General features: G+C 50.1%; 2 protein-coding genes across 2 annotated transcripts; one reads left to right on the top strand and one right to left on the bottom strand.

The window, feature by feature from the left end:
* Positions 1-6,093: 6,093 nt before the first annotated feature.
* On the bottom strand, positions 6,094-14,372 carry LOC311351911 (uncharacterized protein). Its single transcript, XM_084472070.1, has 10 exons — positions 14,238-14,372; positions 12,648-12,970; positions 12,409-12,445; positions 11,521-11,880; positions 10,669-10,991; positions 10,430-10,466; positions 9,546-9,905; positions 8,739-9,022; positions 8,490-8,556; positions 6,094-7,959 (listed from the first exon to the last, which is right to left on the bottom strand). Exons 1-10 carry the CDS (start codon positions 14,257-14,259, stop codon positions 6,236-6,238), a joined length of 3,537 nt encoding a protein of 1,178 aa, XP_084328196.1. The 5' UTR covers positions 14,260-14,372; the 3' UTR covers positions 6,094-6,235.
* A 126-nt stretch (positions 14,373-14,498) lies between these two features.
* On the top strand, positions 14,499-21,700 carry cmtm6 (CKLF-like MARVEL transmembrane domain containing 6). Its single transcript, XM_084472073.1, has 5 exons — positions 14,499-14,637; positions 15,062-15,184; positions 18,543-18,719; positions 19,360-19,458; positions 21,361-21,700. Exons 2-5 carry the CDS (start codon positions 15,068-15,070, stop codon positions 21,520-21,522), a joined length of 555 nt encoding a protein of 184 aa, XP_084328199.1. The 5' UTR covers positions 14,499-14,637; positions 15,062-15,067; the 3' UTR covers positions 21,523-21,700.
* Positions 21,701-23,056: the final 1,356 nt, after the last annotated feature.

Genomic DNA, 23,056 nt, shown 5'->3' with positions numbered 1-23,056 from the left:
GGAAATGATTCTTTGTGATGCGATGAGGAAGTCTGATAATATGATCTCCTGCTGACGACGCCGGCCCCCGGGGGCCCCTGCCGTCGGGGGCCGAACCGACGCTTTGACTTCTCCTTCTCCGCGGCTCTCACTCTTTACAACCACAGCCCCGCACCTGGAGCAAGGCACTCACAGTGCAGGGTTAGGGGTTGTATTCCCTGTATAGACCTGTACGTAGAGCAAGGCATTAGAGGCTGGTTTATGCTACTCCGTAAAGTGCTGTACGTAGACACGGCGAGCCCTCTCCGTCGACGGAGAGCCTCTCCGTAGCTCTACGCGTGCGTCCAATATTTTTGGACGCACGCGATATTTTTGCGACGGCAAAGGGGCTGTGATTGGTCCTCTAACAAAATCATTTCCGGAATCACTTTTCCCCGGTTTGACTTTGCACCTTATTTACTTTGCAAGGACCAATAAAACACCAGATAAGATCTCAAAAGCTTTGGAAGTTCATTTTCAACACTATTTACGTGGTTAGTAGTCAGCAGATAAGAGCGATCGGGCGGCGAATTGCATCGCGTATCCGACATCCCGACAGAGAACTGCGAAGGCTCCAACGGTCTCCATAGTTACGGAGTCGGATTACGGATTATGGAGTTGGAGTAGTAGTATACTTTGGCCTTAACACTGCAGGGTTAGGGGTTCTATTCCCCGTGTAGCTCAGTGGTAGAGCAAGGCACTAACTGTGTGACGGTTAGGGGTAACTCACTCCGGCCTCCGACCGATTGAATGACAAGGAACTAAAGCACCTTTGACATCGTGACCCAAATAAAGTGAGGAAAAGTTCCGCTGTGCATTTTTCTTGAGTTTTGTCCAGAGTCCGAGAGTCTGGCCCCCGGCTCACACCAGCAGACCCCCCCTCCCTCCCACTCAGAGAGAACCAGTCACGGCGGTCGGATTCAGCGGAACAACTCATTATAAACTGAATTACTGTGTTGATCGGGCAGATAGCTCCGCCACTGTGGAAGTCTCATAACACGGTGGAGTGACTCTCACCGGCTCTTCAACGACACTCTCTGATGATAGGCCGTCGCCCCGGGTCACATGAGGACCTGATCAGTCCCCTGAGCAGGGACCACTCGGCCATGAGGTTGTGGGTTCAAACCCTGATGGCCATGAGGTTGTGGGTTCAAACCCTGAGCACCATGAGGTTGTGGGTTCAAACCCTGATCACCATGAGGTTGTGGGTTCTAACCCTGATCACCATGAGGTTGTGGGTTCAAACCCTGATCACCATGAGGTTGTGGGTTCTAACCCTGATCACCATGAGGTTGTGGGTTCAAACCCTGATCACCATGAGGTTGTGGGTTCAAACCCTGATCACCATGAGGTTGTGGGTTCTAACCCTGATGACCATGAGGTTGTGGGTTCAAACCCTGATCACCATGAGGTTGTGGGTTCTAACCCTGATGCCCAGGGTCTACCTGTAGGCCCTGAAGCCCCCTGACCCCGTCCTGCTCCTGGTGTGTTAGGGTTAGGTCTCTGGTCCGACGCCTCGAGGACCAGAGGAACCACCGAGGGGAGGGCGCGGCGAGAGCAGGCAGAGCAGGAAGTGTCCGACCTGCGTGGCGCCGCCAGGCCAGCAGGGGAGCAGGAGAGCAGCCGCGTGACGCAGGCGATGGTTTGTCTCCAGGTGTTTTTTTCAGCTCTATTTATAAAGCGAGAGACGCTGAGAACCCTGTGGTGTCGCGGCCCTGGTCCTCAACACCTCACCCCTCCTGACCCTCACCGGGGCGCCGCCGCCGGCGTTATGACTAACGACGCGTCACAACGAGCTTCAGTCCTTCTTCAGCGTCTGAGCCTGAGAGAGGGACGCTCTGGAACGCACGGCGAAAAAGAGGAGAGCTCACGATGGTATGAGCAGGTCGCTGGTTCGATCCCCGGCTCCTCCTCCTCCTCCTCCTCCTCCTAGGCTGAGTGTGGGAGGTGTCCCTGAGCGAGACGCCCTCCACCCTGACTGCTCCTGACCCTGCGCTGGCCGTCGCCCCCCCCCCCCCCCCCCCCCCCACCCCCCCTGCGTGGTCGACTCGGGCCGGCGGTGTGTGAATGTGAGGCAGTGTTGTGAAGCGCTTTGAGTGGCCTACTGGTTACAGATGCGCTCTACAAATGCGATTCGCCGCGGTCTACCGTGAGTGAGGCGTCCAGGAGTAGGAGGCTTACAGCCCTGCCTGCGTCGTGATGACATGTCTCCGGGGTCGCGGGGCGAGGGGGGCGTCGGAGCTCGTCTGCCGAGGAGGAAGCAGAGAACAGGACTCCTCCTCCTCCTCCTCCTCTTTAGAGACTTTAGACCCTCGGACGTCAGCCCGCATACGCCGCAGCGACACGACCAGCGTGGACAGAGCACCAGCGAGCCAGCGGAGGAATCACATCAGAGTGAGTGCATTTAGACTGAGAGTGTCAAACCGACAGGACGGCGTTGGGGGGGAGCGAGGGAATTGAACCTGCGGCATCTCACGTGAGCAGCTGACAGAATGATTAATGGGGGGGGGGGGGGGGGGGGGCGGTACACATGCTCACACACACACACATGCAGACACATCTTATACCTGAACACACACACACACTCATGCACACACACACACACACACACACACACACAGTCAACACACATGTACACACACCTTATACCTGCACACACACACACACACACACACGCACACATGCACATCACACCACACATGCACAACTCACACACACGTACACTCAAGCACACACACACATCAACCATGCAACACATACTCAAAATACATACACACACACCCTTTACCTACAGACATACACACACACACACACACACACACACACACACACACACACACGCGCACACACACACTCATGCACACACACACACACACACACACACACACACACACACACACACACACATACTACAAACACTCAATATTAACCTAGAGGCTACACACACACACATGCACACATGCCCCCCCAGCCCCCCCCCCCTCCCCCTGACGGTCTCATCCTGGTCACCAGCTTACCTCCACTAAGAGGGGATCTTAGTGGAGGGGATCCACACTCAAAGCCCAGAGATGAACGAACCGCCCAATCAGATCATTAGGTTGAATACCCTATTCAGAGCCGGACCAATCAGAGCCCAGCGTCAGATAGCCAGGATCATGGATCTCTGTTCAGCAAGAAATGTCTCATTAGACCACATCTGAGTGTGTGTGTGTGTGTGTGTGTGTGTGTGTGTGTGTGTGTGTGCATGTGTGTGTGTGTGTGTGTGTGTGTGTGTGTGTGTGTGTGCGTTAACAACCGTTGTTCTTTCCGTTCCTCTGCCTCTCACCGGATCTTTCTAGAAGCCGACCGCCCGGTCCAATCAGAGCCACACAAATGCAACATTAAGAATCACACAGCATGGAGGGCCCCTCCCTGTCATTTATATGATGTATGGCCCATGTCATACGTGTGTGTGTGTGTGTGTGTGTGTGTGTGTGTGTGTGTGTGTGTGTGTGTGTGTGTGTGTGTGTGTGTGTGTGTGTGTGTGTGTGTGTGTGTGTGTGTGTGTGTGCGCGCGCGCGTGTGCATTCTCTTCTGCAAGTTCGATTTTATTCTCAAAAAAGGCGATCTTTTTTAAAACACTGAATTAGGACACGCCAGCATATGACAGTAAACCGCTGGCCACTTCGTTGTGCTTTAACCCATAATGAAAATGTGTCGACCAATTTACCAATTGACCAACTATTAAGTGGAAACAAGACTTCCAGTTCAGAAATGCATCAAATCATGTCAAACAAGGCTCTAATGGTTGTTTTGGTGATACGTTCGTTTTCTGGTTAGTGTGTTTTTTTTTTTCCCAGTCCGCCCCTGCGGTCCAGCTCGCTGCTGACATGATTTCAAATCAATTTCCACTCGAGCTTTTCTGTCAAAGTGACGATATGTGTGGAATCTGCGCATCACTTAGAAACCAGTCTCAACCTTTCTAAAATTAGAATTTTCTGATTGAATTGATTGACCATAAAAAAAAAAATATATATATATATATATATAGGAAATAAGTCATTCACGGCTGATTTAAGCGACGCCACACCTGTATGGTCAGGTTAGATTTTGATTTTGAATTAATTAATTCGGAGATTATAGTTAGAACATAATCATGGACTCAACTATCCCAATAAGATAGTATTCTCACAACAGACATACATTAGGCCTATTCCAAAGAAAAACATTTTCCCAACAAGTCCCACATCCGCTATTAAGATTCATGAATCGAAAATAACACAACTCACCCTAAAAAGGCATGAAAGGGGAAATCCACAAAATGTCAAATAAAAAAGTTTTCCTCAGACTTTCAGTGTCTGCGTCTCGGGTGTGAGAAAGACTCCGCGCCTGTCAGACTCATCCTTGGTCCATCGCGCTCCGGTCGCTGGTGCGTGCAGAGAGCGGAACTGGGAACTCTGGGCGGTGATTCTCAGCGTCAAGGCCCCCCCCTCCCCCCCCTCCCCACCGCTCAGCACACTCGCTCCTCCTCGCTCCTCGCTGATGGGAGAGTCCTGGAAAACACCTCGAGTGGCTCCGCTCGCAGCAGGAGCCGGCCACGCGGTTTCCTTTAGCAGCAGCGCCCTCTGCCGGCGGACAGTAGTTGCCCCTCTGCCGGCGGACAGCAGCGCCCTCTGCCGGCGGTCACCGGGAATGCATGCACGTCGTCATTGTAGGATATCTAGGATTTATATCTTCTATTGTTCTGTAAGTGTTTTTGCCGTACATCCCCACAGAAACTGTCGTTTTCATTGCAATGTTTTATTATTTGCCACTTTAAGTATTTGTTAATTAATGTATGGAAATAATTCAACCATTAAATCCAATTCAGTAACTAGAAATAGATACATTAACATGGTTGAACAAATCAAATCATAAAATTTGTACAACCTCCGAACAGTTGTAGGCCTAATGGTATATCCTCCACTTCGCCCACAGGAGACTGACTGGAAACCAGTCCTCCCACCACCGGGGGCGATATTTCTTTTCGTAGGATAAGTCTGGGATACGGAAAAAAAATATCGCCCCCCGGCAGTGCGTTTTCACCGCCGACAGTACCCTTGTGGCATGGACCTATAAAGAATGGACACCGGATTCAAACATGGCCCCCATTCATTCCTATGGAAACTGCCCAGTGGCGCAGGGCGACATCAAGGAGAGAACTGCTTCCGCATCATGGGAGCCTAGCCACGCCCTAGTGCATGAATTTCCGGATGTAGAAATATTCTCGTTCTCTAGCATTGTTAGCATTGTAGCATCATAAGCGAGAGGTCTGAGCGAGCACAGTCACATTGTTTACCGACCATGGAAGTATAAATTACTAACCCCCCCCCCCACCCCCGATTATTCACTATATGTGATACTATACGTGCACTGAGCCCTCTCGGAGGCCCGGCCGAAACATTATTTTCACTACAACTCCTTTCTGCTGCCCACCCCTAATAAAACGCTTGAGGTGGCATTTTGAAAAGAGAAAACTTACATTTTAATAGTGCATGGTCCTAAGATAATTATGAGCCTTTGATTGATATCCAGAGAAAATTTGCAGAGACACAATCCTGTTCCCCACTTGTATTGGAGTGAACGTGGATATCTACTTCGGTGCCCCATGATTTGAGGGACTCGTTCGTCCACAGCCCGCTGAAAAACGGCAATACCAGGCTTGGCCACTGAGCACGGGTGGATTGCGGAAGAAGGCACTGCTCCTGGGGGCAGAGCCCGTCTATGGAGAGCCTTGGCACTCTCTATTGAGCCCCATTGTATCGAACTTGGTTGCAGTTCCATTAGAATTCCACTGGGGGTGATCGCATGAGTGCAGATTGAATGGGGGTCTATGGGGCTAGACGGCTAAATCGATCTCTTTCACCTGCTTGTCGTTGAAATATCGCAGATTGTATTGTAGATTCCGCAAGTTCAATATAGATTATAGTTCAAAAGTCGAATGAATGAGTACTTAATGTCTGTTATGTATGTTATATAAGTTATTCTGCATCACACAGACATCATTTATCAACCATAAAAACAGAAAGCGAAAATCAAAAGTTGGAAAGCATTTAATCAAAAAAAGCAGAACATTTAAACAAATACAGGATAGAGGTGCCAATCAAAGCACCCCATTGCCCGTGTGCTTGAGCATGTGCACACGCAAAGTGCTTGGGTCGCTGTAGCTGGCGTTGCACTGCAGACACACGCAGGGCTTCTACCCGGTGTGAGTCCTGCTGTGGACCATCAGCGCGTGGCTCCGTCTGAAGCTCTTCGTGCATTGGTCACACCTGTAGGGCCTGTCCCCGGTGTGCGTCCTCATGTGGATATTCAGGGGGCCCTTCCGACTGAAGCACTTTGCGCATTGGTCACACTTGTAGGGCTTCTCGCCGGTGTGAGTCCTCATGTGGCTCTTCAGCTTGGAGCTCTTTCCGAAGCTCTTCGTGCATTGGTCACACTTGTAGGGCTTCTCCCCAGTGTGAGTCCTCATGTGGACCATCAGCAAGTTGTTCCGTCTGAAGCTCTTCGTGCATTGGTCACACTTGTAGGGCTTCTCCCCGGTGTGAGTCCTCATGTGGATCTTCAGGGTGTCCTTCTGACTGAAGCACTTTGCGCATTGGTCACACTTGTAGGGCTTCTCGCCGGTGTGAGTCCTCATGTGGCTCTTCAGCTTGGAGCTCTTTCCGAAGCTCTTCGTGCATTGGTCACACTTGTAGGGCTTCTCCCCGGTGTGAGTCCTCGTGTGGATCTTCAGGGTGCCTTTCAAACTGAAGCTCTTCGTGCATTGGTCACACTTGTAGGGCTTCTCCCCGGTGTGAGTCCTCAGGTGGCTCTTCAGGGAGGAGATATGACTGAAGCGCTTCGTGCATTGGTCACACTTGTAGGGCATCTCCCTGGTGTGAGACCTCACGTGGATCTTCAGGGAGGCGATATGACTGAAGCTCTTTGTGCATTGGTCACACTTGTAGGGCATCTCCTCGGAGTGCGTCCTCATATGGCGCATCAAGGTGCCTGTCTGTCTGAAGCTCTTCGTGCATTGGTCACACCTGTAGGGCTTCTCCCCGGAGTGAGTCATCATGTGGTTCTTCAGGTCACGTTCATGTCCGAAGCTCTTCGTGCATTGGTCACACCTGTAGGGCTTCTCCCCGGAGTGAGTCATCATGTGGTTCTTCAGGCCACGTTGCTGTCCGAAGCTCTTCGTGCATTGGTCACACCTGTAGGGCTTCTCCCCAGTGTGAGTCGTCATGTGGATCTTCAGGTCACGTCGATATCTGAAGCTCTTCGTGCATTGGTCACACCTGTAGGGCTTCTCCCCGGTGTGAGTCGTCATGTGGATCTTCAGGTCACATTGATCTCTGAAGCTCTTCGTGCATTGGTCACACCTGTAGGGCTTCTTCCCGGTGTGAGTCCTCATGTGGATCTTCAGCTTGGACCTCTTTCTGAAGCGCTTCACGCATTGGTCACACTTGTAGGGCTTCTCGCCGGTGTGAGTCCTCATGTGGATCTTCAGGGAGCCTTTCCGTCTGAAGCGCTTCGTGCATTGGTCGCACCCGTACGGCTTCTCGTCTGGTTGGGTCCTCATGTGGACAGTCATATTGGCATTGTTGGGAAAAACCTTGCCACACAAGACACCTGGCCGGCCCTTGCGGCCGCCCTGATGCCCAGTCAGCTCCTCAAGGCGGACGAGCCGCACACTGCAGTTCAGGCTCTTGGCCACGCTGTGGTCCGTGGACAGCGGGCTCAGGGACTCCAGTTCGGACGCGGTGAAGAGGGTGTCACGGCCGTCCACCGCCAGTGGGCCCTCCCCTTTTCCGTAGACGCTCAGGATCCGCAGCTCCCCGCTGTGACTGGACATGTGGGTGGAGCCAGGGGCGTCCACATGCAGACTCTCTGAGGTGGCGCCGCGCTGCGTGCTGCGGTCTCTAATGTCATTGCTGTCTTCTGCAGAGAGGAAAACAAAGACAGAGAAAGTAATGGTATTAATTCATTATTTGCACAAAGGGATACAGTATGTACTTTGTACACACTGGTGTATTGGAAGAATTATATTTTGACATTCCTTCTAACTTCTTTTTGTTGATTATGCATTTTCCTTGTCCCCCTTGGGGGGGGTCAAGGGTCAAAGGCTCCAGCTGAGAAGGCACCTCTACATCTCCGCCTTTGAAGGATGTAGGGAGGTCATAGAGACACAACCCAGGTCATCTGTTGTTTCCGATGCCCTGTTTTATCAATACTGTAGTTACAGTATATTGGGAATCAGAGCTGATCTCAGCTTTCCTGACACCCGTCTTCCATGAAGAAGACGTAAATCATTCTACTATAAACTGTATAAGTAGTCCTTGTGTTTTATCAGGGCTCTGGTCCTGATACGCTTTCAAAAGAGGAACAGGCTTTTTAGCGCAGGTAGACTCTAGTACATCCTCAGTTGATCCAGGTCGTTTGCTTGCATGGATGCAATGTGTATTACTAACCTACAGCGGGCGTGCCTCCACCAATCTCCTCTTCAACCTTGATTGAAATGGTGTCTGGGGTCTGCTGCTTTCCACATAAAGAAGGAAACACACACAAGACATTATTTTATTCTATTTGCGCAGAATAGTTGTCGATCCCCACTAACGACACATTGAATCATGAAGGGGTGTGCTCTCTATTGGTGTGTGCTTTAGGTGTAACAGAGGAAGCCTCTCTTTTGGACGGTGAATGAGAAGATGACTTCCAACCTGCCCAGTCAGCTCCTCACGGCGGACCAGCTGCTCGCCGCGCTCCAGGCCCGTGACCACGCTGTGGTCCGTGGACAGCGGGCTCATGGACTCCAGTTTGGACGCGGTGAAGAGGGTGTCACGGCCGTCCACCGCCAGTGGGCCCTCCCCTTTTCCGTGGACGCTCAGGATCCTCAGCTCCCCGCTGTGACTGGACATGTGGGAGGAGCCAGGGGCGTCCACATGCAGACTCTCTGAGGTGGCGCCGCGCTGCGTGCTGCGGTCTCTAATGTCATTGCTGTCTTCTGCAGAGAGGAAAACAAAGACAGAGAAAGTAATGGTATTAATTCATTATTTGCACAAAGGGATACAGTATGAACTTTGTACACACTGGTGTATTGGAAGAATTATATTTTGACATTCCTTCTAACTTCTTTTTGTTGATTATGCCTTTTCCTTGTCCCCCTTGGGGGGGTCAAGGGTCAAAGGCTCCAGCTGAGAAGGCACCACTACATCTCCGCCTTTGAAGGATGTAGGGAGGTCATAGAGACACAACCCAGGTCATCTGTTGTTTTCGATGCCCTGTTTTATCAATGCTGTAGTTATATTGGGAGTCAGAGCTGATCTCAGCTTTCCTGACACCGTCTTCCATGAAGAAGACGTAAATCATTCTACTATAAACTGTATAAGTAGTCCTTGTGTTTTAGCAGGGCTGTGGTCCTGATACGCTTTCAAAAGAGGAACAGGCTTTTTAGCGCAGGTAGAATCGAGTACATCCTCAGTTGATCCAGGTCGTTTGCTTGCATGGATGCAATGTGTATTACTAACCTACAGCGGGCGTGCCTCCACCAATCTCCTCTTCAACCTTGATTGAAATGGTGTCTGGGGTCTGCTGCTTTCCAACCTGCCCAGTCAGCTCCTCACGGCGGACCAGCTGCTCGCCGCGCTCCAGGCCCGTGACCACGCTGTGGTCCGTGGACAGCGGGCTCATGGACTCCAGTTTGGACGCGGTGAAGAGGGTGTCACGGCCGTACACCGCCAGTGGGCCCTCCCCTTTTCCGTGGACGCTCAGGATCCTCAGCTCCCCGCTGTGACTGGACATGTGGGAGGAGCCAGGGGCGTCCACATGCAGACTCTCTGAGGTGGCGCCGTGCTGCGTGCTGCGGTCTCTAATGTCATTGCTGTCTTCTGCAGAGAGGAAAACAAAGACAGAGAAAGTAATGGTATTAATTCATTATTTGCACAAAGGGATACAGTATGAACTTTGTACACACTGGTGTATTGGAAGAATTATATTTTGACATTCCTTCTAACTTCTTTTTGTTGATTATGCCTTTTCCTTGTCCCCCTTGGGGGGGGTCAAGGGTCAAAGGCTCCAGCTGAGAAGGCACCACTACATCTCCGCCTTTGAAGGATGTAGGGAGGTCATAGAGACACAACCCAGGTCATCTGTTGTTTTCGATGCCCTGTTTTATCAATGCTGTAGTTATATTGGGAGTCAGAGCTGATCTCAGCTTTCCTGACACCGTCTTCCATGAAGAAGACGTAAATCATTCTACTATAAACTGTATAAGTAGTCCTTGTGTTTTAGCAGGGCTGTGGTCCTGATACGCTTTCAAAAGAGGAACAGGCTTTTTAGCGCAGGTAGAATCGAGTACATCCTCAGTTGATCCAGGTCGTTTGCTTGCATGGATGCAATGTGTATTACTAACCTACAGCGGGCGTGCCTCCACCAATCTCCTCTTCAACCTTGATTGAAATGGTGTCTGGGGTCTGCTGCTTTCCACATAAAGAAGGAAACACACACAAGACATTATTTTATTCTATTTGCACAGAATAGTTGTCGATCCCCACTAACGACACATTGAATCATGAAGGGGTGTGCTCTCTATTGGTGTGTGCTTTAGGTGTAACCTACAGCGGGCGTGCCTCCACCAATATCCTCTTCAACCTTGATTGAAATGGTGTCTGGGGTCTGCTGCTTTCCAACCTGCCCAGTCAGCTCCTCACGGCGGACCAGCTGCTCGCCGCGCTCCAGGCCCGTGACCACGCTGTGGTCCGTGGACAGCGGGCTCATGGACTCCAGTTTGGACGCGGTGAAGAGGGTGTCACGGCCGTCCACGGCCAGTGGGCCCTCCCCTTTTCCGTGGACGCTCAGGATCCTCAGCTCCCCGCTGTGACTGGACATGTGGGAGGAGCCAGGGGCGTCCACATGCAGACTCTCTGAGGTGGCGCCGTGCTGCGTGCTGCGGTCTCTAATGTCATTGCTGTCTTCTGCAGAGAGGAAAACAAAGACAGAGAAAGTAATGGTATTAATTCATTATTTGCACAAAGGGATACAGTATGAACTTTGTACACACTGGTGTAGTGGAAGAATTATATTTTGACATTCCTTCTAACTTCTTTTTGTTGATTATGCCTTTTCCTTGTCCCCCTTGGGGGGGGTCAAGGGTCAAAGGCTCCAGCTGAGAAGGCACCTCTACATCTCCGCCTTTGAAGGATGTAGGGAGGTCATAGAGACACAACCCAGGTCATCTGTTGTTTCCGATGCCCTGTTTTATCAATACTGTAGTTACAGTATATTGGGAATCAGAGCTGATCTCAGCTTTCCTGACACCGTCTTCCATGAAGAAGACGTAAATCATTCTACTATAAACTGTATAAGTAGTCCTTGTGTTTTAGCAGGGCTCTGGTCCTGATACGCTTTCAAAAGAGGAACAGGCTTTTTAGCGCAGGTAGAATCGAGTACATCCTCAGTTGATCCAGGTTGTTTGCTTGCATGGATGCAATGTGTATTACTAACCTACAGCGGGCGTGCCTCCACCAATCTCCTCTTCAACCTTGATTGAAATGGTGTCTGGGGTCTGCTGCTTTCCAACCTGCCCAGTCAGCTCCTCACGGCGGACCAGCTGCTCGCCGCGCTCCAGGCCCGTGACCACGCTGTGGTCCGTGGGCAGCGGGCTCATGGACTCCAGTTTGGACGCGGTGAAGAGGGTGTCACGGCCGTACACCGCCAGTGGGCCCTCCCCTTTTCCGTGGACGCTCAGGATCCTCAGCTCCCCGCTGTGACTGGACATGTGGGAGGAGCCAGGGGCGTCCACATGCAGACTCTCTGAGGTGGCGCCGTGCTGCGTGCTGCGGTCTCTAATGTCATTGCTGTCTTCTGCAGAGAGGAAAACAAAGACAGAGAAAGTAATGGTATTAATTCATTATTTGCACAAAGGGATACAGTATGAACTTTGTACACACTGGTGTATTGGAAGAATTATATTTTGACATTCCTTCTAACTTCTTTTTGTTGATTATGCCTTTTCCTTGTCCCCCTTGGGGGGGTCAAGGGTCAAAGGCTCCAGCTGAGAAGGCACCACTACATCTCCGCCTTTGAAGGATGTAGGGAGGTCATAGAGACACAACCCAGGTCATCTGTTGTTTCCGATGCCCTGTTTTATCAATACTGTAGTTACAGTATATTGGGAATCAGAGCTGATCTCAGCTTTCCTGACACCGTCTTCCATGAAGAAGACGTAAATCATTCTACTATAAACTGTATAAGTAGTCCTTGTGTTTTAGCAGGGCTCTGGTCCTGATACGCTTTCAAAAGAGGAACAGGCTTTTTAGCGCAGGTAGAATCGAGTACATCCTCAGTTGATCCAGGTTGTTTGCTTGCATGGATGCAATGTGTATTACTAACCTACAGCGGGCGTGCCTCCACCAATCTCCTCTTCAACCTTGATTGAAATGGTGTCTGGGGTCTGCTGCTTTCCACATAAAGAAGGAAACACACACAAGACATTATTTTATTCTATTTGCGCAGAATAGTTGTCGATCCCCACTAACGACACATTGAATCATGAAGGGGTGTGCTCTCTATTGGTGTGTGCTTTAGGTGTAACCTACAGCGGGCGTGCCTCCACCAATATCCTCTTCAACCTTGATTGAAATGGTGTCTGGGGTCTGCTGCTTTCCAACCTGCCCAGTCAGCTCCTCACGGCGGACCAGCTGCTCGCCGCGCTCCAGGCCCGTGACCACGCTGTGGTCCGTGGACAGCGGGCTCATGGACTCCAGTTTGGACGCGGTGAAGAGGGTGTCACGGCCGTACACCGCCAGTGGGCCCTCCCCTTTTCCGTGGACGCTCAGGATCCGCAGCTCCCCGCTGTGACTGGACATGTGGGAGGAGCCAGGGGCGTCCACATGCAGTCTCTCCGAGGTGGAGCCGTGCTGCGTGCTGCGGTCTCCAAAGTCATCGTGGTCTTCTGCAGAGAGGGAAAAAGACAGAAAGTAATTGTTTTTTATACATTATTTTTAAAAAAATAATGTATTTTTATACATTATTTGCACAAAGGGAGAAGTGTAGTGAAAGAAACGATTTAAATGCATGTATGTAACATTGAGAGAGGGTTTAAAATGTGTACTGCAGACACAGATTCAGAGTTTCAGAGAGGGATGTCTCCTCCATGTCTCACCCTCCTCCCTAGACTCAAAGTTCAAGCGGGTGGCCAGGTTGAGGACACTGAACCAGTGCAAAATGACACACAACATGACATGCTTTGTTTTATTAATTTAAATTGATAATAACTCATAATATCCAACACATGGCAACTACAATGCTGTAAAAAAAACGTTAATTTCTTTCTATATTATTAATTTTGGAACATGGAAATGGGCATATCGTCACATTATATCAGGTGTAAACGGACTCAATGGTGAGGTCCATTTCTTGGTCTCACGACAACAGATTTACTTCACAAGGTTTTCTGTAAAAAAAAAAGAAGAAAAAAAGAATGGCCCGCAAACACATCACGTCTGCATTAAACAACCGGGATCTCTAAGTTAACCTTTCCGTTTCATTACATGTTATATCACACTTCTATTTCACTTCTGTTATATCACACTTCTTCTTCACACTTCTAACCCAACACTTATATTAACTTTAGCATCATTGTGCACAAAACTACACCGGCTCACCTGTAAAAGAGTACATCCCGTTTACGGCAACAGCTTGCGTGCAACAGCAGTGCACGTCTTTCACTCTGAACTCTCGCGATGGTTCTGCCTGTTAAATCTCTGCTGATACGAAACACAGCGCTGCAGCTGCCCCCCAGTGGAGTCGCTGGTGCATTTACGAACAAACCCGAACACGAAACTGGTTGAATTCAGGTGAATTCAAGTGCCACCCCAAATAAAAGACTGTCCCGGGCTGGCGAGCCGCCCCCCCCAGATGCGTTCTATTTGTCTCGTAATCGCGACTTGCAGCTCGGGTGTGACGAAGTGACCCCCGGGTTTTTGCGTTTCTGCTCAAGAATCGGCATTGTTGTCATAGCAACACGGAGCGTCTCGAGCCAATTTCAGCTGCACAAGCTACAAAATAGGCGGTATTTTAACACATAATAAGACTGTAACGACACGCCTATAGGTAACAGTAATGTACACAGTGCTATGTGTACGACTTCTTCTTCATTTGGTTACAAACAAAAACACAAGTGCTTTAAAATAGGAGGGAAACCCACAATGTTTACTTACGTGTGATGCTCGGGGTAGCCATCTTTGTTACTACTGAACTCGGGGTCCTCTGAGTTCAGGCGAGTTGACGAGTCGTTTTTACGACCTCGGGGGCGTTCTATTTGCAACTTCCGGTTCGTAACTCGGAAATCCGACTCGCAGATCGAGTCGGGTGGACAAATAGAACGCACGCTGGCTAGGTCCCTGACTTGAACGCCACAACCGGGGCGGAGCCGTGTGGGCGCTGCTGGTGCGGAAGTGAAACCGAGGCTGTGTGTGTATGTGTGTGTGTTTTTGTGTGTGTGTGTCTGCGTGTGTGAGGGTCTGTGGGAGGTGCGTGTTGTTCTGCTAATAAGAGAAGGCATCGCGGAGTGTAGTTTGAAGTTGAACAGCAGATCGTACAGGAGAGGAGATCTTCGCGGTGAGTCTCAACATCCTCACATCCTTAAATCCTTCCACCGCTACACTTCTGAAGCCTTCTGCGACTCATCCGCCTTTATCGGGGCTACTTTCGTTATCGTTCTGGGGGAGATAAGCTCTGTGTGTGTGTGTGTGTGTGTGTGTGTGTGTGTGTGTGTGTGTGTGTGTGTGTGTGTGTGTGTGTGTGTGTGTGTGTGTGTGTGTGTGTGTGTGTGAGATCCAACATTAAGAATCACACAGCATGGAGAGTCTCTCTATGAACTAATCGCGTGTGTGTGTGTGTGTACTGTGTGTGTGTGTGTGTGTGTGTGTGTGTGTGTGTGTGTGTGTGATCCGCGATCCGCGTGTACTGTGTGTGTGTGTGTGTGTGTGTGTGTGTGTGTGTGTGTGTGTGTGTGTGTGTGTGTGTGTGTGTGTGTGTGCAGGTGAACATGGGCGATGATGTGTACAACAGCACCACGGAGACGGACGGCCGCGCCGCTAAGACCTTCTCGGTGCCCTCCGCCTTCCTGAGCGTCCGGAGATGCTTCGTCAAAGTCGCGGAAGTGGTGAGTGAATAGTTCCACCTCCGTTTCCCCCCGTTCCGTCTGGGGGCTCCATGCCCCGCACTGCTAGGCTGCGGGCGTGTACTTTCCGAAGTTTATTTCCCGAGTAGTAACTTTAGTTTGCGTGAACTGGAAGGTGATGTCACCTTGTATACGTGGAACTGGCGCGGAGATAATCGTCCCTGTGACTCAGTAAACGTTTTCCCCGAATTTGATTTTCTCGATTAAACGTCATCCAAACGAGGCGACGACATGAGCCCCCCCCCCCCCCCCCCCTGACCCCCGCCCCACCCCCGGTGCGGACGGGCGGGGGTCTTTCGTCAGTGCCGACGGCCTAAAGGGAGAAGTGAAAGTTGCTGTGCTGGTGTAACGCCGGTCGGTGGGGCTCTGACCTCAGGAAGGATGCTGGTCCAGGAGGCGTTCTGACGCAACACCAGGGTCTGTCTGAGCTTCGGTCGCCATGGGGACCGCATCCGGACTGGAGGTGCCGGGGGGGGGCCGCACAGAAAGAGGATCTGAGGGGGGTTATTTCCAGCATGCATTGCATCCCCCCAACCCCCCCCAGATCCTTACCTTGGCTACCCAGAGCTGATGGGTAATCATCTCTAACTTGATACACAACCTGACAACTAAACTTACCCTGTCTAACCTGATATGTACATAATCCCTAAACGAATACCTTTACTTACCATCTCTAACCTACCTAAACATTAACTTAACCATCTCCAACCTGATACATAAACTTAACCCTCTCTAACCCAACACCTAAACTAACCTAATACCTAAACTACCTCTCTCTAACCCAACACCTAAACTAACCTAATACCTAAACTACCTCTCTCTAACCCTCTCTAACCCAAGACCTAAACTAACCTAATAGCTAAACTAACCTGATACCTAAACTAACCATCTCTAACAGCTAGTCTAACCCTTTGGCCGACGCCCCCATGGAACCTTGTTCTGGAACCCAACATGCTGAGTCACAGTCTGCTAGAATCCCACGTCTGTACATCATGCAAATTAAGGGTTTGTAGTTTATTGAGGGGATTTCTTGTGCGGTCCTTAAATGTCGTACATTAGATATCATGTATGTATTGTAGATTATACTATATATTTAATAATTGTGTTCTGTAAATGCCATACGTTTAGATATTGTATCAATGTATTGTAATACATATTTAATGATTTGAATCCAGTCCTGAGCTGGGCTCCTAATACATGTGTTGACAGAAAGCTAAGATTAGTTTTGAGGCTGAGTTGGTAGAATGCTAATTCATTAGTGGCAGAGTGGTAAATTCCTCGTTTCTGTTGCCGCACCACTTACGTCTGCTACTGATGTCTTCCTAAACGTTATCGTTACTATATGGTTATAATAGTATCCCGCTGTAGAAGAAATGGTAATTAAATCGCTGTGTGTGTGTGTGTGTGTGTGTGTGTGTGTGTGTGTGTGTGTGTGTGTGTGTGTGTGTGTGTGTGTGTGTGTGTGTGTGTGTGTGTGTGTGTGTGTGTGTGTGTGTGTGGTCTCTTAAGTGTCCGACCTCAGATGTGACAGACACAGACCGGGTTCCACCATAGAGGCTGTAGCGTATCAGTATTGAGCAGTAGCAGTAGTAAGCGGGCAGAGAAGTGAAAGTGCAGAGTGAGGCTTTGCCGGAGCCTTCCGGTAGGGCCTCATTGTTCTCCTCCAGAGGTGAGGAGATGTTTATTAATAGGGCTCTGGAATCACGGGAGACCCGTGTGCGTTGGGATACAACCTGAAGCTGTAGTCTGTTCAGCTCTTTGTGTTGCTGACCCGTCTGTGTGGAGTTGGACTGGTTGAGTGATAATGAATGGCCCACCATAGTCGTCTTACTGGTGTTACTGGTAAAGTACGGGCTCGCTGAGCTCATCGTCATATCTGAGGGCACTGATGAAGGAATCGTGTGTTGGGACCAGACACACAGTAACGCTCTTCTCAGACACACCGCTTATCATCCTTTGGTTAATACAAAATGTGAATGTATCCTTTGTGCTTTCAGACCTTAATTGTGATAAAGTGTTTATTGTGTTCTTAAAGTATTGTATCAGAACTCGGTGTCTTGAGGGCAGCTGGCTCGGCCCGTCTGTTTGGGGGGGGGGGGCGTGTCTGTCGTGTTTGGGGGGGGGCGTGTCCGTGACGCCAGGCTGCTCGTAAACGCCGTATTCTCGGCTCCTGTGGTCTGGCGCTGTGCTGACATCAACACTCGCCAAAGCGTTCCTTTCTCCCCGACCGCTGGACCGCAGCACCAGATGGTCTGACACGCCCCCTTTCCCCCTGTACCTGGGGGTCAACAATAAGGCCTTTATTATCTTCACACTCTAGTCAATATCCACTTCTGTTTCTGGACGCGCTGTTGCCACACTATTTGCAGGAAGTGTGTAAACCCTCATGTTGGCCTGGGATCAGTTTGAGACCCAACGGGGCCCCGACCTCAGTCACACAAAGTCAGGAACAATAAAGTCCTGAACCCACCCGGTGCTTCCAGGGGGCGGTGTACTTGAGCCCAGCGTTGGGGAGACCCCAAAGGAAGCTCCTGGGTTGTAATACTAATCTCTGTGTAATGGAGTCGTTACCGCAACGACAAACCTGTGTAACCGGTCGGCTCCTGTTGTCTCTTATCGCTCTTCCTCTATTTGCAGTGTAAATAGGCTCGGGGTAGTCCCAACTAATGGCTGCATCTCTCCCCCGCGTTATCGTGTGTGTGTGTGTGTGTGTGTGTGTGTGTGTGTGTGTGTGTGTGTGTGTGTGTGTGTGTGTGTGTGTGTGTGTGTGTGTGTGTGTGTGTGTGTGTGTGTGTGTGTGTGTGTGTGTGTGTGTGTTCGTTCCACTCAGTGAGGAAGTGGCCATATTCCTTCCTATGCCCCGCCCCTTCACTCCCCTCCCCCCTCCCCCCTCCCTTCCCATGCCATTGCCGTGGTTACGGCTGGCCACCACCGACCGCATGTTTACAACCTGCCCTCACTCCCTGTCCCGAGCTGCCTCACTGGCTAGTCATTTCCCATGATGCACTGGAAGAATTCCAAACCTATGAGCCTTCTGCTGAGAATCAAACACACTATCCACAGCGCTTATATAACACTTATATATATATATATATATATATAAATAACGATTGTTCTGCCTGAGATGTAATTTATCAGACGCCTTTTATCCAGAGAGACGGTGAATTTAAACCCAGGTCTGGGCGGAGCGGTGAAGGGCTGCCAGTTCTGCAGCCCTTCTGTCCCTGAGCAAGGCACCTCACCCCGACCGCTCCTGACTCCGAGCTGACTTCTGGTTGCAAGAAGTCGCTGCGGATAACGGCGTCTGCTGCTGAATGCCCTAAACGTTTTGTGCCCCCAGCTGCTGTCGTTCCTGGCCTTCGTGGTGGAGGAGGTGGTGAGCAGCTGTCTGAGCTGCGGCGCGCTCTACTTCTTTGAGTTCATCAGCTGCACGGCCTTCCTCTTCACCCTGCTCCTCCTCATCCTCCTGGCCACCAAGCTCAGCAGCATGGTGGGCATCACCTGCTGGGACAAGCTGGTACGTCTCCACGACCTTTGACCTCACCCACGGGTTAGAGGTCAAGTGTGTGTGTTAGGGTTAGGGTTAATGCGGCGTCCGGTTCATCTGAAGGTCACAGCGTAGGGTCATGGTGTTTGAAATGACCGGTGAATACGCAACGAAAGCTGTCCATTTTATACCCGCCAGTCGGGTTGAAATTGAGCAGAATCTAGGTTGAGTTTAAAGGAGCTGCATTGGACGTTTTAAAGTCGGTTGATGTTAAACTAAAGATCCTCTGGTTTGATAATGTTAAGTCGGTGTATCTGAGTTTAATCTAAATATCATATTGTTTGATAATGTTGCTCTGCTTCCTCTTGAGTCTCCTCCTCCTCCTCTGAGTCTCCTCCTCCTCCTCCTCCTCTGAGTCTCCTCCTCCTCCTCCTCCTCCTCTGAGTCTCCTCCTCCTCCTCTGAGTCTCCTCCTCCTCCTCTGAGTCTCCTCCTCCTCCTCCTCCTCTGAGTCTCCTCCTCCTCCTCCTCCTCTGAGTCTCCTCCTCTGAGTCTCCTCCTCCTCCTCCTCCTCCTCCTCCTCCTCTGAGTCTCCTCCTCCTCCTCTGAGTCTCCTCCTCCTCCTCTGAGTCTCCTCCTCCTCCTCTGACTGTCGTGTCGTCTCATCCCAGGACTTCTTCTACACGGCCGCCATCTTTGTCCTCTTCCTGTTGGCCTCCATCGCCTTCGCTGCTGCCAACGGCGGGACGTCCCTGGAGTTCACCTCCGCGGTGAGAACCTCCCGAGGGCCCCGCTGGCAGCCCGCCCCCGGGTGGGGGGGGGGGGGGGGGGGGGTCGTCGAGCTCAGAGTTTACCGTTCAGAGAAAGGCAGTTTCTGAAATGGCATACTACATACTGCTCGTATACTGATCGTGACGTAAAAGTAGTATGCAGTACGCGAAAAATGTTTTTTTGCAGTATGCGACAGTTACCCGGATGATGTACTAATCGGTCAAAAAATTCTAGTATACATCCAGAGCTCACTACGTCGGATACTGTATCCCATAATGCAACATTAACCATAATGCAACATTTAAAATAATGGCGGACAATGCGAGCGGCGAATACAAATACAAATACATAAATGTATAATTAGTTGTTTATTTTGATGTGATAAGCTTTCGTATGTTTTTGTAATCGTGTGTTTTTCATTGTTAACAGAACAAATGGCTCAACCGTTTATATTTATAACCAAATTTTTTGGTCATGTGACTGTGTAGTACACTGCATGATACTTGTCATACTTGCATACTATACTGCATACTAGGGCGGGGAGTAGTATGTAGTGCACAGTGTATACTGTGTCAGTATGCAGTATGCAGTATGCAGTATGCAGTATGTAGTATAGCATTTCAGAAACAGCCAAAGAGAGGAGGGACTATCCGGCCGTTACCACGCCGACTGTCAATCGCTAACGTATCAGGGTGTTTATTCAAATCTGCAAACACAGAGGGACTTTATACATATGGGTCTGACTAATGCCTGGAACGCATCAGTCAGCCCCATGGTGAACGTGAGGTTAATGCGCAATGGAAACGTTGGCTTGCTACTCCAGTAGATGGGAGGTGTTATTACAGTGACTACTTTTTAGACTGTGAGACATCTTTAAAACAGAAGAAATAGTAAATACAGTAAAAAAAAAAAACTGTCCGTACTTGTAGTTAATACAGGACTATTCACCTCGCCAAAACACCAGTTCAAAAAGGTCATAGTGAAAAATCATATTTTACCGCAACACTAATTCATTCAGAGTCTTGATTGGCTGAGTCCAAACAGAGTCAAACAGATCGATGTTCTACATGTAGGCCTGTTCTAATGTGGACCACCTCTGTCTGTCTCCTCCTCTGTCTGTCTGTCTGTCTGTCTGTCTCCTCTGTCTGTCTCTCTGTCTCCTCCTCTGTCTGTCTGTCTGTCTGTCTGTCTGTCTCCTCTGTCTGTCTGTCTGTCTCCTCCTCTGTCTGTCTGTCTGTCTCCTCCTCTGTCTGTCTGTCTCGTCTGTCTGTCTGTCTGTCTCCTCCTCTGTCTGTCTGTCTCCTCTGTCTGTCTGTCTGTCTGTCTCCTCCTCTGTCTGTCTGTCTGTCTGTCTGTCTCCTCCTCTGTCTGTCTCCTCTGTCTGTCTCTCTGTCTCCTCTGTCTGTCTGTCTGTCTCCTCCTCTGTCTGTCTGTCTCCTCTGTCTGTCTGTCTCCTCTGTCTGTCTGTCTGTCTCCTCTGTCTGTCTGTCTGTCTGTCTGTCTCCTCTGTCTGTCTGTCTGTCTCCTCTGTCTGTCTCTCTGTCTCCTCTGTCTGTCTCCTCTGTCTGTCTCCTCTGTCTGTCTGTCTCCTCCTCTGTCTCCTCTGTCTGTCTGTCTCCTCCTCTGTCTGTCTCCTCTGTCTGTCTCTCTGTCTCCTCTGTCTGTCTGTCTGTCTGTCTCCTCTGTCTGTCTGTCTGTCTGTCTGTCTCCTCTGTCTGTCTGTCTGTCTGTCTGTCTGTCTGTCTCCTCTGTCTGTCTCCTCCTCTGTCTGTCTGTCTGTCTCCTCCTCTGTCTGTCTGTCTGTCTCCTCCTCTGTCTGTCTGTCTGTCTGTCTGTCTCTCTGTCTGTCTGTCTGTCTGTCTCCTCCTCTGTCTGTCTGTCTGTCTGTCTGTCCGTCCCAGGCCTTCGGGTTCCTGGCCACCCTGGCCTTCCTGCTGGACCTGGTCCTGTTCTGGAGGGAGGCCGGTCTCCCCTGGAGGCCCAGGGCCGCGGCGGCGGCCGGCGGCGGCAGCCCCACGCAGGCGTCTGCTGAGGCAGAGGCCCTCAACGACCGGCCCGTCTAAACGCCCCCCCCCCCGGGGGGGGCTGGAGGGGAGCGGCTCAACACATAATACCAGGAAATGACTCTCTGTAATCTCCCATCAGCCCTCTCTGAGCTGGGTGTGGGTCAGCCATGCCTTGCCCCCCCCGGTCGTGGTGGTCCCCGTCCTTCTGTCCTCTCTCTGGTGGCCCAACATGTCCCCCCCCCCCCCCCCCCCCCCTACTCGAGGATAAGGCTGCAGAGTGAAACCAAGATCAGGGTCATGTCTCTTTCCGCTCTGAGATCAGCTCTGAACTGAGAGAAACCACTAAGTCTCTTCTGTGCTTGTCCCGGTATGACTGAGCCACTCTAAAGGGCTTCTGTTTCGGCCTGATAGCTACTGTGTGTTGTATGGATTGAGATATTTTATATTATGCAAAGAGACCTTTTGTTTTCTCCAGAGGACAAAATAAGCTCTCTAAGTTGTTACAAATCAATCAGGACCTCTTTCGGACCACTCTGTGCCTCTTGGCTGTTACTAAAATCTGAATGTACAATATATATTTAAACTGCATGACCATACATAATGCCAGCAAGGGTAGACCGCACGTTTACTTTAGCACAAACTCATGACTTTAACAGATCCTGCTATCTAATGGCACTTCCTGAGAATTAAGAAATCACTATTGGAGGAACGCGATGTTTCAACGCTGTAGAACTAAGTCTCCAGACTCTGAACCAAGTCGATCTTCATGCCTTTAATAACTCTTTGAAGTCTTTTGAGCTGAATAGGAGCACATTAGTGCAATGCTGGGTTTGCCTTAACCTTAAAAACACAATCTTCTGTTCTTCTCCAGGCTGTTTGTAATTCGCACAATGCATTGCTGTCAGGTATCTAGTAACTGTCCTCATCCTAATGGCCGTTTCCCTTGGAACGACGTCAGCCTGAAATGATAATGTTGTCTTCAGTACACAGATCCTCACCTACATTCTGCTGCTCATCCGTCCACTCTTGACAGTGTGTATTAGGGTCCTCCTTCGCCGCCATTCCACCTCCACCACTATCACCCTCACGGTGTGGGCTCCTTGTCTCCGTGGAAACCCCCTGGTTTCCCTCCTGACCATCAGATCAGAATCACTCGTATTTCAGCCATATGTTGTCTGTCGCTCCAGCGTGGCTTGCTGTGTGGAAGAGAGTCTGTGCCTTTGTTTCCATGTGCTTGTGTTCCATTAAGGATGTGATTATCGTGTTAAAAGTTGAGTCAGGATGTTGCTAGATGGTTGGTATTTAGGATTTATATTTTGGCCTAACCAGTCATTACAATATATTGTAGTGATCGAGATTCATCGCTTTTTTTATATGAAATGAAACAAAAAAATGTATTCTCTGCTACCTGTTTTATTTTCTCTTTGGCGACCTCTAGGGGGTAGAAACGACCTGCTCGCATACTCTGGTTTTAAACGTCCAGAAATAGGAAATGTTTTTAGGTCTTAACAACTTTGTTGGCTTGGTGTCCCAAGTCTTGTATTTCAAATGTATATTTTATGAAGTCTGTATAATAGTCAGTGAATAGTAA

This window comes from Micromesistius poutassou (genome assembly GCF_964030765.1).
Source record: "Micromesistius poutassou genome assembly, chromosome: 8".
Classification (NCBI taxonomy): Eukaryota; Metazoa; Chordata; class Actinopteri; order Gadiformes; family Gadidae; genus Micromesistius; species Micromesistius poutassou.
This window is presented reverse-complemented; position numbering and strand designations above follow the sequence as displayed.

Bases quoted from the DNA above. Each gene is read 5' to 3' on its own strand.
- LOC311351911 (XM_084472070.1), bottom strand. From the start codon at position 14,259: ATGGCTACCCCGAGCATCACAC. The intron at 10,467-10,668 runs GTTGAAGAGGAT...ATTTCAATCAAG, and splicing joins CAGACACCATTTCAATCAAG to GTTGAAGAGGAGATTGGTGG. The intron at 8,557-8,738 runs GTTGGAAGTCAT...TTATGTGGAAAG, and splicing joins GTGAGGAGCTGACTGGGCAG to CAGCAGACCCCAGACACCAT.
- cmtm6 (XM_084472073.1), top strand. From the start codon at position 15,068: ATGGGCGATGATGTGTACAACAGCACCACGGAGACGGACGGCCGCGCC. The intron at 15,185-18,542 runs GTGAGTGAATAG...TTGTGCCCCCAG, and splicing joins TCGTCAAAGTCGCGGAAGTG to CTGCTGTCGTTCCTGGCCTT. The intron at 19,459-21,360 runs GTGAGAACCTCC...TGTCCGTCCCAG, and splicing joins CCCTGGAGTTCACCTCCGCG to GCCTTCGGGTTCCTGGCCAC.